The 20245-nt window shown below is 42.3% G+C and overlaps 1 protein-coding gene across 4 annotated transcripts in view; it reads right to left on the bottom strand.

Annotated features, from left to right (window-relative positions):
- The window catches only part of LPAR1 (lysophosphatidic acid receptor 1), a 73123-nt gene that overhangs the window by 18031 nt on the left and 34847 nt on the right, over nucleotides 1-20245 (bottom strand). For all 4 annotated transcript variants that reach the window (XM_075021140.1, XM_075021143.1, XM_075021142.1 and 1 more), the window contains one exon: nucleotides 18085-18832. In XM_075021140.1, the coding sequence (XP_074877241.1) occupies nucleotides 18085-18832 (748 nt within the window). The remainder of the gene's footprint in view (nucleotides 1-18084; nucleotides 18833-20245) is intronic.

Below are 20245 nucleotides of genomic sequence, written 5' to 3'. Positions count from 1 at the left end.
CTCTAAGCAGGTCCTGGAGCCAGAGCTGACACTGCCACAAAGAGGGCAGCTGTGGTCACAGCAATGAGGGATCCCCTGGAAAAACCTCACACCAAGGGCACAAACTGCAATATGCATACACACCCTTTAATCTCAAATGATGAAAATAATCTAATACAAGTCCTCTCCATCTAAATTAAAGCACAATTCATACATGAAGTGAGCTACCAAAAAATTAAATACTTCCAGATACTTCTGTTACTGATATCTCTCATGCTGGTTCAGGAAGTTTCTGAACCTATCACTAGCCTAGCAACTTTTCTCTCACAGCTCTTTAAAATGCTGGCAATGTGCCTGTCTTTTCGAAGCACTTTGCATTTTATTTTCCTGGGGCATGAATGATAGAGGTATTTAAACAAAGAAAACATACTTCCAAGCTTCCAAGCATGTGGACTTTTTTTTTTGTTTTTTGAAAGTGGTCAGTCCATGTCATGGAAGTGGAGGAGATGGTTTCAAGATGTGGTGACATACATCTCTTATTATCACAGATTTCAGCACATGCAGAACTCCACCATATCACTCTATTGCAAAATAGCATACGTGCAGCTTTACAGGCAATTATATCAGGACACTAGTGCCTTTTCTATGCACTGTAATAAGACTACTTTCTTAAAAACAATAAAACTTAACTCTTTAAAACAGTATCAGAAGCCTTCTGCTTGTGTTTTTTTTTGTTGGCTGCGATTTCTGCTGTCTTACACACATCTGAAGAGATGCTCAATGAAATTGCTGCATCCAACAGACATTTTTCTTTCCAGTTTGACAGCAACAGCAGCAAAAGGAGGCAGTGGACTTAAACTTCAAGTGAGAAGAAGGATATCAAAGCTTCTCTAATAAAACCTCTGGCAAATATAACATTTTCTTTAGTAATTTTTTTTATTTTTTTTGGGAGATCTGCACTCAACAGTGCAATATGTAATGGAGGTATCTTTGCAAGATTCCCTCTACTGTATGAGTCAAGGGTAACTCTTGATAGTCAGCGTCTTGATGCAGGTGACCACTCAAAACTTTTGGGAGAAAAGCATGTTGTTTCAAAGTGAAGTGCATAAGGTACAAAGCTTATGAATGGCCCAGGCTCAGAGTTTTAATACATTTCATCACTGTTTTTTAAGGTCAAGACTGGGTTTTAAAATCTGGTTCATGTCTCTTCTAAGATTTCACCAACATTTGCAGTGAAATCCTGGCGTTAACACAGCCAAATGCAGAACTTGTGCTTCAGTCAGCTCTGTATCCAGCTCCCTCCATTCATGTTAAATGGAGAAGGAGATGTAAGACATTTGAGGCACTGTCATATCCACTCTCTCCTGGAAAATTGCTATGTCTGTGGCTGAACATCCCCCCTGAAGGGAAATACTCAATTTCTTTCTGGATCAAGCCTTGACCAGCCATTATCTCTGTGCAATCTACTTTTTCAATTATTGATGCTCAATCAGGTCCTGAGCTTAGAACTGGAAGTATGTGGCAACCAGGTTAAAATAAAATAAAACAATAAAAAAAAAAAAGTATCTTTTTGGTGTTGAGTTTCCCGGAGGAGGCATTATAGTCTTCCTAGAAAAAGCAAAATTTTGGGGAGCCTGGAAAAAAATGTATCCTCTGCACCTCTAACCACTGCTGCAGAGGACCTGTCCCAGCCCTGCTCAGTATCTGTGGGCTCCGCTGTACCCAGAAGGAGCTACTCAAGGCAAGAAGCTCCCCAAGCCCCCCAGAATCTTAGCAGCAACAGTAAAATGACCTGTGCTGGCCAGTGGCCAAGGGCAGCGAGCTCTGTCACACCCCTACGCCCCGCTCCCTTGAACCTGCCCAGACAGGGAAGCTGGGAAGCAAATGCCTGCCTGCCCAGCTCTGCAGGCAAGGTACTCAATACTCCTCCTGCTAAGGTAGTTCTCTCCTTCAGTCAGCGAGATAAATCAACAAGAGGGCTCAATGGTGAATATTTAACTGTACTATCTTCTAAACCTTCCAAGGGAAAAAATTTAAAGTTCCATATCCAAAATTAATGGGGGATTTTTATCATCTGTCTATCTATCTATCTATCTATCTATCTATCTATCTATCTATCTATTTATTTTTAATTCTTAGCAACTCAAAGTTTCCAAGGAATTCAGGATTTCTTCTGAATGTAAGCAACTTGCAGATGGGCTGCAGGGTATGAAACAGGCAATTTCAGCAAAACCAAAAAAACCCTAAAACATTTCAAAATCTAGAAAAAAAAAATTAAACAGTTCAGCAAAGGCATAGTGATTAAGAGCTCCCTGTTAATTAAATCGTATTTGCTTGTAAAACCAATGTCCATATTCATAAAAGAAAGGTAAGAGGTTAAATCCTCAATGCATGTTACCAATAACAAACAGTTCAATTAGATCTACTCTTATGGTTTAAATACACCTATTTTTAATGCACACTGGAAAAACCATGGTATTGCCAGTAGCAGGGTAAAATTGCAAGAAATTCTTCCATTTCACAGCCTGGTTCCAAAAAGTCAGGAAAAAAAATTATTTGCTCTTGTTCCAGGAGTAAATCTTTATACACTGGATATTTATACCTATGACAATGGTTTGCAGGAAGGTCGCTACACTTTGCTTTCTGGAAATCAGCCTGGAATTGCTTTTCTCTGCCACGCCACAAGCCAGGAGAGCCCAGCAGCCCAGTCCGGCTCAGAGGCACCTGAGACGGGGCCACCGCCGCTGCGGGACAGGGTGGTCCAGGCTGAGATGGCCCCGCCACATCCTCCCACAGCATCCACGTACCATCCTGGCGGCTGGGCTGCCTCTCCGAGGTGCTGCTCCCGCCTGCCAGCGGAACAGCGGCAAGGCCCAGAGATAAAGTTATAAATAAAGAAAGGGAGTGGAGAGATGGGAACAGAGGGAGGGGAGAGGGAGGGTGGGCGAAGAATCAAAAAAATTTAAATAAAAGAAAAATCTCATGGGAAACAGCATCAATCACTAGTGTGTTCTCTGGAATGTGCTTAAAAGGTCACATTTCTTGAGTGCATGCAGCCTTATACACACCTCTCATGCTTACTTGGTGCGGCAAGCGAGGCCAGCGCTGCGTGCCTGAAAGCCTTCTGCTCTTTAACACCACCACACAGCAGCACACGGTAAATGCAGCACTTGGGTCTTTGATGGACTAATAGACTGAAAGTTGAAGTGTTCATCTAAAGAATGCTACGTTAATAATTTCCAGTTAATTAGTTCGCTTTGTTTATTTAAATTGGCCCCTCCTCACTCTAGACTGAACCGAGCCAAGCTCTTCTGCTGGAAAGACAGAAACCAGTACAACTCATGTCATGCAGAACACTGGCTGAACAGCCAAGGATTAGATGCTGATTATCCTCAGTGAAGGACCATTTTTAATCCCCATGGTCTACAGAAGCCATATAAGCCTATTAATGAATATGCATTTCCTTTACCTTTTTTTGGGGGGGGTGACAACAATAAGAAGGACGTTAAGCTATAACACACTCTGATATTACTCTCTCCTTGTTGAAGGAGAGTAAATCCAAAATGCAATTGGAAGGCAAAGCCCGTCCACAAGGCTGAGCATCAGGCAGCAAGCAAGCAGCAAGCGATGATCCCTCTGCACCCAGCACCCCTGCACCTATGTCCCACAACACTGCTTCTACCCAGGGCAAGGGCTTTTGGGGAAATGGGCTGCAAAATGCGAAAATGCACAACAGGGACACACAGAGCGACGTCAAGGGGCCGAGCCAGAGAGGGATTTTTTGCAGGTGGCTGTTTCGTGCACCTCCCGTCCCTGCCGCGCAGCGGTGAGCACCCTCCCTGGGGATGGGGACAGTGCGGGCAGGACCCCCCACCAAAACCTAGGGAGAAGGGGCCAGGGCCAGCTGCCGGATTAACAGGTCTCTTGGGGAGTCTCTATCTTCTCTCCTCACCTGGGGCTGACAGGCTTTTTCAACAGAGATCTCATTAAGGCCATAGTGCACCTGAGAAAGAAAAAGGAAGAAACCCCAAGATCTTCATGTCTTCAGAGCTAAATCCTGCAGATCACCCTATATTCTCAGCACTAGAACAAAAGCAGAGCAAGTGAAAAGCCAATTTGCTTCATTTCTCATTTCGCCATGTTACCTAACAAGCACGTATATTGAAATAGTAATAAAAAAAATTGTAACCTATTTAAGGAAAAATGAACCCATTCCACTGCTGTATACTACAAAAGACACTTTCAAAAGATGCATTGTTGAAATAAATTCATAAATCTTCATGCAGCTCACACAAGTTCCAGAAACTATGCCAAGCATTATCAGAAATGCAATTTTTTTCTGTATTTCACAATGTACACAACGTATCAGCTCCTGTTACCAAGGTACTGCATCTATTCCAATCTCACCTAACAGTGAGAGGTATCTCCTTTTCTCTAATATGAATTATTGACTTGTCAGCTTCAGAACAAGAACTTTAGGCAGCACATTTTCTTGGGAAATGATTCTTCAGTTTCCTAAATGCTGCTTGGTATGAACTGGCATGCAAGGGAAAAAAACCCCAAAACTAAACACTTTGCAACTGCATGCTTCAAATTAACCTTATGGGTAGTCAACCTCTGAAACAAAAGACAACACAAAATTCAACCAATTTACCTATTCATCTTGACTGAATATAAGACTCTCCTTCCTGTTGCTGTCAACCTTATAGATTTTTTTTTTTTAGCCTTTAAAGCTTGTGCACCACCCCACCACATCCATTCTGCACTTTAAGATGGGAAACTCAGTAACACACTGGCATCCATGTGGCTTCTAGCAGCACAACCTGCATTTCAGGTGATTTCTGGCAAGTCAGGTTGAAGACCTTCAACAAGTATCTTCCATGGCCCTGAAAGGTACATCCATCTCAATGCAAACCTCTTTCTGTTTTCAACACTCACACCTGCAACTGAGGTAACTTAAAAGTTTCATTTGCTGCCAGTGCAGTTACCAAATGGAAACTGTGCCTTTAATATGGCACGTGCTCAAGAGTCTACAGCAGAAGAGTAGCTGACCAAGCAAGCCTTTTACTATTCTGAAATTATATAAAACCCCTCCATTTGCAGCTGATGAACCATACACTTGAAGTGAAGCAATAGATACAAAAATGGAGGCTTAACCCTGAACTATCTAAAATGTGGTCCATGACCTCTCCATCTCCTTCACAGGTAGAAAAGATGATAGAAATTTCTCAGTCTCATGTGGAGGATGAGACTGGAACACCTGAGCATGTCAGCAGGACCACAAGATACTATGTTCACCTCTTGCCTTAAGGTAGAAGAACAGCTTGTGGTCTCCTTAGATGCACTCTGCCACTCCTTTGGGGAGCAGGGAGGGCAAAGTTTTAAAGTTGCAAACTGCTAATATGCGTTTGGAAAGCTCAAAAGGTTGTTCAAACGAGAACTCTGAGAATACACAGCAGTTGCTTTTGTGTGCAGGGGCATGTAAACGAGAGCGCTACTGGGGAGGGGAGACTGGATAACGTCAGTAGGAAACCTAGACAGAGCAAAGGCTTGTGATTCAGAAATTTAAGAGCCAAGTATCTCTCTGCATTGACATTCTTTCAGAAATCACCCACTGTAAACTAAAAATACACTACATTTTACATGGTGGCAGGGAAGTCCCCTTCATGTTCTTTGGCTGCCATGCAATCTTTACATTTTCTTTTGCTTGGGCACATGCATGGCAAAGGCAAGGGATCTCCTGGAAAATGAACTGGTCAGCACTGAACTCCATTTCACTATCTGCCTCCAGAGGAGGAACCAGAACATGGTGTGCCCTGCTGACATGACTTTGAACATCAAAAACCAGCAGACACATTTTGCAGGTCTGCCATCTCAAGAAAAACAATTTTTCTATCATGATTTCTGTTTCGACCTGTGCAAGCAGGGCTTAGAAACCCCCACATGTCATTCCCACCCTGCTTTCTACAGCGTGGTACAAGCAGATGGGAGTTGTTATGCATTTCTATTTGCATGGAAGGCATGACTTTACTCCTTCAGACTGTGCCCTTCCCCATCCATGAGGCTCCTCACAGCCTGGAGTTAAGTGACTCTTTGTAGCCCCTTTGGCAATTAACTGAGAGCAGGGGGCTGTTTTACACATCACTTAAAAGTTGTCAGTTTTTTAGTATGTATTGAAAGAAATGTATTTCCCATTAAACAGTTGTAAGCTGAAGGTACACACCTCACTGCTTAGAAGTACATACCCAAACTCATGGCTGTGCTAGTAAATTTTTAATTGTAATCCGCCTATGTCAAAAGTAGACCTTGTAGCACCTTGTAGCTGATTAATAGGCACAACGTAACTGACATCTTAATATTGTTACTCACCTCTTCACTCCTCACTCTGCACACCAGCTGAAGAGATAAATAAAAACCAGTCCGTTCCCCCTATGTTTAAGGTTTGAAATGAAACGGGTTTTTTGTAATTATGTAGAAGTTTTTCCTCCCAGATCATGGGAGCTAACTGAAATACATGTGCAGTACCATCGGCACCGAAGCAGTTGGGCTGTGAGGGGCAGCGTCACAGGGGAGAGTGGCAGGCGAGGCTGGGTCCCTGGTGCGGCACCCCAGCCTGTTTTGGGGTGTTAGTACAACTGCTCCAAGTTGGGAAGAGTGAGCACAGTTTCCACTGCAGTCTTTTCTCTTGTATAAGCACATGCAGTTATGGTAGAAAATATGTCACTAATTATGTTTGTTTTGATAGTTAATGAAGGTAACTGAAGTTTAAGAAAATCCAACACATCATCAAGGAAATCCAGTTACGTATCTAAAGTAACTTAATATATTTTTTAAAATTTCCTTCAATATTCCTTTTATGAACTACAGTTTTCATTTTTAGTTTGTTTAATGGAAGAAAGTGGCAACAAATCTACAAATGTGCAATAGTTTTACACAGCTTTTTTTCTTTCTCACTATACACACAGCTTCTGCTTGGAAAATTCATCTCTACATTACTCCTTGTACTTCTAGAAAAGTAAAAAGTGGGCACTTAAAAGCAACTTCAAACAAGGGAAGACGAGAATTATCAATGCCATATGTCAGAACAAGTTCTTTCTGAGGTTACATCAATATCAGAAGATGGGAAACAGCTCCCCAAACTGCTTTTAGGAGAACAAGGAAGGTAGTGAGTCCAAGGTCAGAGGAAACGATTTCCATGAAAAGAAGATAAATGTAGGAGCTTGGCAGCTTTTCCTGCTTGTAACAGCTAAATTCCCTCCCTCTTCTTCAGGAGACGATGACTTCTTTCATGAAGGAAGATAGTTCAAAAATCTTAACTGTCCTTGCATATCTATGGTTACATTAGCAAATTCGTACTCAGATACCAAGTACTTTATTGAAGCAGAAAGACCCAAGCCAGACAGTTCTTACTCCAACACAAAGAAATGCAACAGAATTGCACTCTCTCACTCCCCTCAAACTTATCTGAACCTTTTTTTTTTCCAAAGTACCTTCATAGGCTTTTAGCGCTAACATCAAGGAATTACTATTTCAACCTACCACAACGCACAGAGACTGCTCTCCTAACATCAGCCCACAGCAGCAGATGTCCAGCCCTGTGGCAGGTATGTATGGGACAGTTCAACAGACTAAATTCTCACTTCCCCAGTTGCAGAACTTAAGGTCACCCTGCCCACAAACTTCAAAGCACTCGTCCCTGGGACTTTGAACACCTCCTGTTCGCTGGTGGGTCTGGAAACCAAGTATTTTCATGTATGGTAGTCCCCCTTGCTCCAGTACTTCATTAAGCAGCACAGACTGATGGACAATACTTGAGCATGGAAAACAAATGCTTCAGACTTAACAAATGATGTCATAGATTCTGAAGTCTCATGACCTTCCATACAAGCTCTGAGTCCTTTTACCTGCTCTCCAGGCACTGATGGGAAAGGGTATGTGTCTGCCAGTGGACCTGCCACACATACAAGAAGCACACTTGAATGTAATATCAGCATTTCTCCATGTGGATACAAGGAAAATGAACTTCAGAGACTTTTTTAGGCTCAGCAAAGTGGAAAGGTGGCATGAAGGTTTCCCAAAAGAGAACTGCAGAAAGCATGGGGCTTTTCTGCTGCTGTTGTTGCTTTTCAGTTTTAAAGAAGGGCATCAAATGTGTAAGTGTGTGACAGAAACTTAAGTCATGGAAGGGCTGGGGGTGGGAGTGGGGGTAAAGACCTTTGCTGGAAAGAAAAAAGAAAAAAAGCAGGCCACCTGTGAGCTCAGCAACAGCACCCCCAGCTGTAAGAAATAGGAAAATAGGAAGCTGTTCTGCTAATAAAGCTAGAACCAGAAGAGCTCCGAATCACATTCTTCTTTCACATGTGGGTTCAAAATACATTTATTAAACGTGCATAAAGTAAGCTGTTTCCTTGAACACACTTTGCATGCTGAGACTAGGAGGGAGGCACAAAGGCTGTTGTCTGAAGGCTATCTATCACTCACTGCTGACCATTTCCCACTACACTGACCGTCTGCTGTACCTCAGATGTCTTAGCAAGCCTTTCCACCGGCAATAATTTTGTGTTTTGATGTTAAGAGCCATAGTTTCCTTGAAACTATAAAAGGCAAAAATAACTTGCGGTTTAAAATTGTATTCTTCTGTTTTCACAGATTACCCCAGAAAAACAGACAACCCACAATACTTACTCACACTGCTCATGTGCAATGAAGCAACGCACAAGAAGGAGCACCACTTCTCCTCTCCCACAAAACAGTCTCTTGTTCTCAATGTTTTCCACTGGTGGAAACAAATGATTGTTCAATGCCTCATTGAATGCAGTTTTACAATGCAACAAGTTAACAGCTGGCATTTTTGTTCACATAGTTCCTCAAGCTGAGGTCTAGCTCTAAGTCTGGCTTAGCATTTGAGCGGTTTTCGCTGGAACATGGGAAGGACAAATGGTATCCCAAAGATGAAAACACAAGACAGTGGCTGGACATGGACATCACCTCTGATCTTCCAGACTGCAAATTCTTTGCTTTACCAGTTATCAAAGATGTATCAGTTTTAACTGAGGATGCAAGAAATTTAACCCAGTGTCAGTGAAGAAATTAAGCAAAACTTTTAGAACGGAACTCCCCATGCAACTATGCGCTTTCTAGAGGAAAAAAAATGTTATCTTGCAAGAAGCCATTTTGTAAAAGCATTATTGTTGCCTCCTCTAAAGGATGGATTCCCATCTTCTGTTCCAAAAAATTCAGCTCAAAAAGCCTGAGATCAGTAGGTCTCGGTCATGTGCTGACATTTTACATGCAAGTCTTCCTGCACATGCTGATTTTCAAATTTTTTCTTTGGTAACTACTTCTACCCTGGGCCTTCAGCTTTTCTCAAAGTTTGCCAAGACCTCTGTGTTAGAGCAAATGTCCCACAACACATCCCCATCTCCGCTGTTTTAGAGAAGCCCAGGTTAATGAGTACTCACTCATGGATGTAGCACTGCTAAGCGGAGTCAGATGGCAGAGTGAGATATGGTACTAATTCATTTTGGTTTAGCATGGATTTTCACTAAGTGAATTTCACTCCTTGGCCAGCAGTTTGTTATTTCACCTGGATCTGACAGAAAAGGTTGGATTCTATTGCTTGAGGGTAAGGGTGAGATTTCCAAATCCTATTATTTATAAAGAAAAATAAAAATCAATTCCCTTTGCCTTGCTGAGAAGAATACCTACTTCTGCCATTTGAATTCATTTTTAGAAGCCTTTTGGAAACAAGAGACAATGTATGCAAGCAATTACAGTTTTATTTATTTTATTTTTTTTTTAATCAAAAGCTGAACTTGAGTACAGACCAAGAACTACTCAAGGTTTGTCCCTCTCTGGCCATTCTTGGAGGAATGCAGAGAGCTTTCTTTTGCCCTTTAAATTTATTTCTTCCCTGAAAAGGTAATAAATTATACTGAAATCAGGGGAAAGACTTTTATTAAACAAGGCCTCATTTCCATCGTATGTAAAGGAATGGGTTTACTAGAGTGACTTTCCCCCTTCAAAAACAAAATAAAATAAAACCACATTCCTGCCTTGGGAAATGATGGAAGTTCCTCAAAGCACAGTTTCAAAGGATCCCAAATGAAAATAAATAATACTTATTCTTAACTGAAGGGGGAGAGAAGGGGGAAACTTCCAAATGGTTTCCCCAGGGTGAAGCAATGAATTACACAAGGATACCTGGAATACTTTAGAGAAAAGACAGTTACCAGGGTCTTATCAGCTTTAGCTGGGGATGCAATAAATTTAATTGGGAGAGTCAGTGAAGAAATTAAGCAAAACATTTAGAATTAGACTCCCAACACACCCCACCATGCTCCAGGTTCAGAGAAAGAGCTGCCTGGATCCAAGACACCAATAACTTCTGCTTCAGCAAGGAGAGCTTGTATGGGCTTGTTTTGAAAAAGAAAGCTAGTTATGAACTTTATCACACAAATGAACTGTCCACAGTGTAATTTCCAGATGCTGTGCTTCCTTATTCTTTTTCCTTTCAGTATCTTCACCATCCAATCAGTACTGGGAAGAGATTTGGTTTGGGGCTACTAGACAAAATTCAAAAAGATCAACTGGAATTCATTTGTAGGATTATAAATTACAATAAAAATGATCAGTGAGTGAGATTTAGAGAGACAGATTAACTGTCAGAGAGCACACATAGCACTGCTTTTACTACCAGCATGGAAAAAACAAGCAAGGATGAAACATCCTATGCAAGTCCAAAGGGTCTTAAATTTAAGACACACTCCAATCACTGCATAATTATGTACATATTACAGCTTAGATCCTTAGCAAGTTTTCATGCCTCCATTATTTTAACTGACAGCTGAAACCCATTTTGCTGATGAAATATAACTCACTGGTTTTTAATAGTTCTTTGAGAAAAGTTGTCTTCCTTTCATAAAACAGTGCTAGATCTGTCTAATATAGTAATAAAGCTATATTTATCAAGAAAATAAGAATATGGACATTTACATGTACAAACATAAAAATATTCGTCCACTCATTATGGATAACAGACCATGAAAATTCTATTTTTTGTTATTAAATCTGAATGATTTCACAATGAAATCTTCTAACAAATATAAGCAGTAATATGAAGACTTCCATTCTGCTTCACCTACTTGCAAGATGAATGTACACTGTTTTTTTAAGTCAATACCAAAATGTCATTAAGATGCATGCAAAAAAAAAAAAAGATAAAAAAAAAGATAATACATTATAAGTAGTAACAGCAAGCCCTGGAAGTCATCCCCACCCTAACCTGTATGTGTTATTTTCCTCCAAGGAGCAATCACAATTACTCTTAAGGACTTCCACTAAGAAAAAAGAGAAAGAAATCCAAGCCATCAAAAATCCTGTAGGATAAGGTGTGCTATTAAAAAAAAATCTTACAGAATAATTTTAATGAAGATTTCACTTCTTCATGCAAATATATGATGATACAGCTTGAAAATACTGCCATCACACTGCAGCTCTGAAAGCATTTATTATAAACCTTCCCTCTCCATACAATGGTAATAAGAATTAATGTTATAAACTATGAGGAGTGCTCCATTTAGACTACAGTAATCAGCCACAATTTCCCAGTTTACTCGACTGTGGGTTAAATTCACAGTTTATGCACTTTTAAAATATACTTACCTAGAAACACTGGGACTGCACATAACTGCACCCTGTGTGCTAGAACAGAAAGTCATTGATGCTCAGACTCGTATTGCCAGCGTCAGTTCCAGAGTTTATTGCCCTGTTTTTCCGTCAGGACTAAATCAATACACAAGTGACATTACTGTTACGCAGGGGTCAGGCAGGGTTGGTGACTCTGAACAAGTCCCCCGTGCTGGCCACAGGCTAACCTGGTATTTATGGCTTCACACTCCCCCACTTCCAGAGAAGAAGCTGTGAAATGTGCTGCTCTCATCTGAACTCCAGCTTGATCTCATTGCCCAGCCCAGCTCTCTAAGGAAAATGTAATAATGTCAAGGAAAAAAACCAACTGGAGCCCCAAATGGGGCCACCGCTACCTGGTGGAAGGACATCTCCAAGCTAAGATGACATCCTCATTTTCAGTCATCTCAGAGAAAACGCTGCTGGAGACCTCGGCTCTCTTCATGCCAGCAGGACTCCTCAGGGAAGAGATGAATAGGTGAAGCTGTCTTCTTCCAGCCATGGGGCTCAGACTTAAACCCTGGCTTCTCCAAAAGATCCTCTTATCAGTTGCATTGCACTAGCAGGGCTGATGTTTGCTTTGGCCCACCAGAATAGCTTTCCATGGGCAGGGAAGGTCTGCTGAAGTTCAAGTGATGCCATAACCAAGCTCTGCCGAGACAAGATCATCTTCATCTTGGCCCAGGACCACTTACTTGGTAACTAGTGAAGTATAGTTAATAAGGCTTAGGTAGGTCAAAGCTTTACGATTCGGGAGCCAATCAAGATAGGCCACCCCAGTTAACCACCTGACACTGCATGAGGGGTATGGAAATATAGACATGCCTCTGGCAAAACACAGGGTGCTGTCATTCAGATTGTAGCACTATTTCACGGTCTTATTTTCTACTGAAAATCAAGTGATCTTACTGCATGAGGGGAGAAAGCAGGAAAAGATGCAGACTGCATGCCAGAAGAGACAGCAAAGATATTGAAAACATCTTTTAAAAAATGTGTCTCTACAGAACTTCATGGTTTTGACCTTGAAATGAAATGCTATGTAACAATCAATCACCCAGAAAGGTTAAAGTTATCAATAAAGCACTTTATTTGCTTTAACTGTCTGGCTACAGCATATGTTGACACTCACGTGCATTATCATAGTCATTTGCTGCTTTCCATCCGCATTTGGCACCTTGTTGTGAAAGAAAAGCTACTAAAGTACAAAAATAAGTCTCCCATGCAATTCACAACTGTGGCAGAAAGAGAGGGCAAGAAAAAAATTGTTGCTGGGCAGTTCCACCCTTCCAGATGTTATACTAAACTTCCAGATGTTTTCCTTGCATTTATTGCTTCGTTATAATACGGGACTGTCTTCAAAAACAGTGAGACTCCTTTAAATTAAAATAGTTTATACAAAAAGAACCTTCGCTTTTTTTTTATCTGTGCCCACATTAGTTTCCAAATCTTGCAGAATAAACCACATTGCTCCAAACAAAGTTGGATGGTCTTACAGGCAGGAAAAGCCAAAGTGTCTTTTTAGTTCCCAGGAACATAAAGGGTAAGCAATCATGAATTCATTGTTTGCTCTGCCTACATCCTGGGGGCTAGCTGTGGTTCTGGGCTCAACAGGCATGCCTAATTTTGGCCAAACACCACTGAGACCTCACCCAACACGGAAGGCTAATTGGCAGGATTGGTAAAACATACATATGAAAGTTTGTTGCTATTACTGTTATGTAAAATTCAGTTATAAAACCTTAACATTGTACTCTCACAGTCTAACTTCTAAATAGAGAAGGATGCCTAAATATGTGTATGGAGGTATAGGGAACACTTATCCACATTGCAAAAACAAGAGCTGACAAGTTAAGGAAGGGTCTTCAACCAGCATTTAGGCAGGCGAACATACAGGCTAACTTTCCAACAATAACAATCTAAGCTGGTAGTTATCTACAAATGAGGGTATATAAGAACCCCCAGAAGACCCTAGCCTTTCATGACTTATTCCAGGCCATGGAAATCCAGAGCAGAGCTAGTTTTTTCCACCCCTGAGCTCTGAAATCCTTTTTCAGTGCTTTCACTGCTTCTTAAAACAGTAGTTAGATATTGTCATCCATTTGGGGGCCAAACCTGCCTTTGGCCTGGCCAAATGCATTCAGAGTCTAACGACGACCCCACCAGAAAAACAGTTTAGCTTTGTCCTTAAACATAAGATAAGAAACCGTGGAGGATGGAAGAGAGGATGCCAACTTTCATCTGTCGTATCTGCTAGGTTTCTGCCTGTTCCCTCGACTGCTCATTTAAACGTAACACATGGCGGTGGTGAAAGGCAAAGTGTCATTGAACTGCAAGCCAAACCAGACCTGATTTTATGGCTGTGTGCGGTACACAGATCAGTCCTTCCTTAGCCCCAGTGCAAAGGAAAAGCATGCTCTAGAGAAAGAGCTTTATGTTCCATGTTACTTTCGAAAGATTTCAAAAGCAGCCTTGTTAAAAGAAAAAAGGGCTCAACTATGAAATCACTTCCTTCTGTTTAAAATATTTTACTCAAGGAAAAAAAAACAAAAGGGCATGAGGAAAAAAAAAAAAAAAAAATCTGTTCTCTGCTTTTGACTTGTTCCTGGGATTCAGCATCCCACCCGCTCTGTGGGATGACGCCGTGTGCCAGATCCCGACCGCTCCAGCCCGCGCGCCAAGCGTCCGCAGCCCTCCCCGCACAATCACCCTCTTGTCGGAGGCGGCTGGCGCCTGCCCCGCACATGCTGACAGCATCGGAGGACTGCGCCCGCTTCGGGGCGGCTCTTCGCCTCTTGGAGCAAGGCAGCAAGGCGCGAGGAGGGCAGGCCGTGTTAGGCAGCTAACGAACAAGAAGCTCTTGTGTTAATTCCGCCCCCCCCTCCAGCCCCCCGAAACGTAGCGTGGATGGGGACAGAGGAAAAGACGATCTTCTGCTTGCAGCAGTGAGGCTCTGCCTGGGAGTACAGCCAGCAGGACGACTTCAGGAAGACCCGTTTATGGAAGTTTAAAAGTCAAACGACCAGTTCATTGCTGCCCAAGTCACAAGGGGGTTACTTACGGCTGAGCAGCATTTTAACAAAGATCCTAAGACGAGGACTGGTTTGCCTCCCTCTGCCAGTGCTCATAGGTTTACTCAGACTCCCCGCCCTGTTTTTCCTCGGTTCCCAAGGCACCCTCCCTCTCCTCCAAAATGAATTGCCTCCTTCTGGGTAAGTGGGCTGACACTCACCAACCAGCTCCCTGCCTCACTCAGCCATGGGGCAGGAGAGGAGGGAGAGGGTTCTTACGAATAAACTGAAACGCTTCCCTTCCCCTCTCCACCTCCAGCAAGAATTTGGTTTCTACCTCGAACAGCAATGTATTACCCTGATCTGCACCATTAAGAAAGACAGGGGGTCTCTTCCTCTGTGTTATTGAGGTTCACTGATGCAGAAAAAAAGCCAGATCACACGAGATAAACGTTCAGCAAGTTGCTCCAAGCAGCCTAAGACACCCACCTTCTCTGCATTTCCCAAAGCTCAAACAGATGAACTCGCAGCACTATGCACTGACTACCTTTGAAGACGGCACTCAGGAAATATGACACTCAAAATCAAATCTTCTGCTTGTGAAAATTTTAAGCCAGACATGCAAGCAGACTGCAAGCAATGCCAGAGCACCAGGACACCCGCCTGATCAACAGGCTGTCCGAACCCCTACTCCAAAGTGAGATACCACCAAACCAGCACTTCGAAGTGATGCTTAGCTTTTTTTCTTTAGAACCACAAAACACTGGAAATGCAAATTCAGTAATAGGGAGCAGCACTCGCCAGCTGATGGCAACTCATGAACGTTTCTTATAGTTCATCTAACAGTCTGCTTAACACCCTGATGCACAAACGTTTAACCTCCAAAAATCTCTGTGGTTGCCCCCAGGCGTGACTCTTGGCTTCAGGCTATTTTTTAAAATTTATTTAAAAAAAACAAAACAACAAAACAAACCAACAATCCCACAGCTGTTTCCCAGCCATCTTTATCTTGCAACTGTGTCTCACAGGTGGTAAGGAGGTGAAAGCATTGCTGCTTCTTTGCACTGTAGCCCTATGACTGACCTCCTCCAACCAAATAAACCACACTGCTTTGAAAAACAAACAAACAAACAAACCAACCAACCAACCCACCCCTTTTCAAAATAATACCAAAGTGGGAGATCCAAATACAGGATCAAGAGTGTCACAGCCTGGGAGTGCCTTTGTTTTCTTCAAGCAGATTTAATAAAATAATACGTTACCTCTCTCTGCAAATGGTGTTTTATGCAGATTAGAAGAGGTGCTAAAGCAGAGTGTGTACACAACACCGAATGAATTTAACTGCACCAGTAATAAGAAATAAGGTCCTGTTTGAATTTTGAAGAAGCTTCAACATGTGCCACCTGCAGTCCTGAAAAATCTTACTCCAAATAGCCCCAATGAGGAATCAGAGATACTATTGAACTACATGAGCAGCTAAACTTGAGTTGCCTTCAGTTTGGCTAATGCTACTTAACCTCTGAAGTTGTTCCACTGTTTCCAGAACAATACCTGGAAAAAATAAGGTACTTATTAGGGAAAAAAAAGGGCTGCTTTATGTTCCTTGTACATCTCTACTGTCGTGGCCACACTGTGTGGCCTGTACATCTTCCCTGTAACCTCTGCTCACAGGAGAACGGAGGAGGGTGCAGCCACTATGAAGCCTTCCAACTGCATACATACCTCTAGTCCCATAAATGCCTGGGGTTAACTGCCACGTGCTATTTATTCAGTGACTGTTTATTTATTCCTACGACTCTGCATTGCACTGGTATAAGCACTTAGTATCCGTGGACCGCCTCCCCCCCCTTTTTTTTTTATTAAAAGTCTCAGCCAGGCTTTCACCTCACAGGAAATACTCCACTGCTGTATGAACAGCAGTTCCTTCAGGAGGGAAAACAAGGATCTATTTCCTAAAAAGATGACTGCAAAATCTAAATTTTCTTTCTGTTCTTAACCTCATCTTGCCTTCTGTGAGGAGGATGACGGAGATGGGGAGGCACAGATTTTGGAACCACCAGGCAGTCAGGAGAGGTTTTACCCACCACTACAGCCTCCCTCACAAAAGTCACAGAGAGTCTTTGCCTGAAGAGAAGAGCAGGACTTGTAGGAACACAACTTATCAATGGCTGAACAGGTTAGTCAACTACACAGTTCATATTCTGGTTACAAAGCTAATAACTAGGTCAGAGAGCAACACATACGTTCTTAAACTAACATATGAGTTGACACAGTGATTCACAACAAATCTCTGCAACTATTCTGCTGCGTTTGTGCAGATAGGAACTGCTAGAAAACACAAGTCATGGCATAAAGCCATAGAAATCAGGATGTCAAAGCCAGAACTGGGGCTAAGTTTTGGGCTTTGCAGACTGTGTACAGTTGCATTTATAGACTACTAAGGGAACTTCATGATGCAACAGGCTACTAGGATCCCAAGAGACCTGCGTACTGTGCTGGAGGACCTCATGGGTAGGAACACAGGTTGGGACAAGGAGACAACCAGCACTATCCCTGCCTGCCTGCAGCTCGCTATCATCTGGAGCAACAAAGAGTAGAACTCTCACCAGGGAATGGTACCCAGCATCCAGGCTGTGCTTTTTCATAAGGAAAGTGAGAGCCCCAGACAAAAGCCAAATACAGCCATTCACAAAAAGACAGGAACCTTCTGACTCCAATGTGTGTCATGATATTTGCCTCATGTTTTCTTGTTTTGCAAGCCCTGAAGCTTAGGCATCTCCTGAGCAGTGTGCTGAAGCACACCAGTGCCTTATGTGCTACTTTTCTGTATTAACAAATTGGCAGATACTCAGATGTGCCAAACATTGTAGACCTGAGTGAACTGTACATGCAGTCCTGCTTAACACACAAAATCTTTTCATCAATAGCCTGTAGCCCCTCACTGTTCTCTAGACATGGGAGTACTGCCTGAATAAACACGACACCTTTTGGGTGGCAAAAAGGAGACAAGAGGTACTTCAGTGGAAGATTGAGCCTTCCCTGTACTATTTTAAGGTTGCAGCCATTTGGCATCTTCAAAGGCGAAAGGGCGAACATTGCACAGGATAGGCTGCTACAACAAGCTTTAAACATGCATAGCTGCAAAAACCCACCATCTGACATCTCAAGGTCCTGGATTTTCATCAGTTTCACATTACAGGGCTGAGTGACCAAGTCTCTTATACCCACTTCCATAAACAAGCTTGATGATAGTCCCAACACAGTAACAAATGCTGAGGGGTTCTTATTGCCCCTACCTCTTCTAGTGTCTTCCAAATGCTGCCGACCTCCCAGAAGCTGGACCTGCATTACTGAAATCACCTGATAAGAAACAGAGGGGGAGAACAGGGGAGGCAAAGTAAGCACTTACCAAGCACAATGACCACAGTCTTCAGGAGGCTCATCATGGTGTCCCGATTCCTGCGGGGTCCAGAACTGTGTCTGGACATTCTCATAGTCCTTTGGCGGACATACCCAAAGATATGAGCATATAGGACCACCATGACTACAAAAGTGACCAGGTTGAAAATAGCCCAGAAGACCAGGTAGGAGTCACTGTAGAGCGGTGCCATGTTGGAGCAGTGAGTGATATCACAAATACAGTTCCATCCGACACTGGGTATGGCGCCCATGACAATGGCCATAGTCCAGATAACCACAATTACGACCACTACTCGCCGGTTGCTCATCCGAGTATGTAGCTGCATTCGGAAAACTGTAATGTGCCGCTCAATAGCAATGGCCAACAAATTGGCTACAGAGGCTGTCAGGCTAGTGTCAATAAGACCCTGACGGAGAAGCCAGGTGCTTACAGTCAATCTTCTAGTGTTGGGTCCTGTGTTGAACATTAAGTAAAAGTAGGCCAGCCCTGCAAAAAAGTCCGCAGCGGCTAAGTTGGCCATTAAGTAATAAATAGGGAAGTGGAATCGGCGGTTGACATAAATAGCCACCATAACCAAGAGGTTGGCCAGCATTATGAAGATGCAGACGGTAATCCCCAGTCCCATTACAAGCTTGCTGACAGTGTTCCATTCAGTGGCTAGATATTTTCCACTTCGGTTATAAAAGAAGGCAATGGTTTCATTGTAGTAGCACTGTGGTTCGCTCATGGCTGTGGACTGAAAGAAGAGGGGAAAAAAAAGAGAGAGAGAAAAAAAAAGAATATCAGAACTGAAAACATATGATTGCCTCCATGGACAAGACATGCACAGAGAGCAGGGAGGGGGATAGGAAGGGAACATGCTTCAGAACAAATTTATTTTTTCAGACTAAATGGCATTCCACAACTTGCAAACAATTGCTCTGAGGAGTCTAGTAACAGCAACCAGATTAGAAACAATCAGAAATGATTCCATCTGCTCTGGGAGCTAGCATGATTTCTGACGCAGTTGTAAATTGCATAGCAAATGAGCATGTGGCCAAGCAGACCTGCTGAAAAATTCACTTAAAAAGAAGGGCATGAAATTTGTAATTAAGAAAAGTAAACTCTGTTACAGGACACCTTATTTATGTTACCAGTGCATAAAACTGTTGTTTGGCTGTAGCAGTGTTACAAGAAGAGCTCCTCAAAGAGGAGGAAAAGTGGATTACATTTCCCAGCACATTTTGACTCATTCAGGTCTCCATCAGGGGCATTCCTTCTTGTCCTGTCTTAAACTGGGAAGAAGACCCTAAATTAAGCTCATCAATATGCTCTGAGACTGTGATTTTCCAGGGCCACAGGCTATGTCTTTCCATGAAGCATGAAGTGCATTTATAAAGACTAAAAGAAGCAGGCCACTGTATTTCTATAAACATTCTTCTTTTTCCATCAGTCACATTTCTAAACAGTGTTTGAAATACATCATGTATAACTCATCTGAACTGGCTTATTCCAATTTGAAGTAGGAGTGAGGGAAGAAATCAGAAAAGCAGTATTTGACTTAACTAGTGCTAAAAGCCTCAAACAGTCTTTCTTGCTTTAAGTATTGTTATGGCTATGTCAGGGAATACATGATTAATTTCCTTGCAGAGTACTCAGCTGAGCACAGCTATGGGGGCAACAAACAAGCCCCATACTCCACCAGAATGTAGAACTTTTGCATAAAACTGTTAGCTAACAAGAAAATGCTTAATGAATTTCCTTCCTTAGTTATAATCAATTGCTCAAGGTGCAGTTCCCAAAAGTTAAATCTTATAAAAAGAAACCCCTCTGAATAACATCCTGGTTCCTTGTTCAGCATGGCTTAAAAACAAGGATGTAAAAATAGTGATTAAAAAAACCAAACCAAGAAAGTCATGCCAAAAAAGTCTCTTCCTAAAGAGGCCCAGCTCTGACACCCTGCTCTTGTGGCTGTGAAACTCTACTGACTAAACTTGAATTTTTACAAAAAGAGGAGCATTTTTAGGAAGAAACTGGGTAATAAGCCCTATCGAAGAACAGATCAACAACACTACAAGATGAGAATTTCTTCCCATTAAAAAATGTAAACAAACCCCTATGTTTTGGACAGCTCCAGCCATTCTGCAGGAAATGCTACAGCTAACGTATT

The sequence above is a fragment of the Buteo buteo genome, chromosome Z (genome assembly GCF_964188355.1).
Source record: "Buteo buteo chromosome Z, bButBut1.hap1.1, whole genome shotgun sequence".
Lineage (NCBI taxonomy): Eukaryota > Metazoa > Chordata > Aves > Accipitriformes > Accipitridae > Buteo > Buteo buteo.
This window is presented reverse-complemented; position numbering and strand designations above follow the sequence as displayed.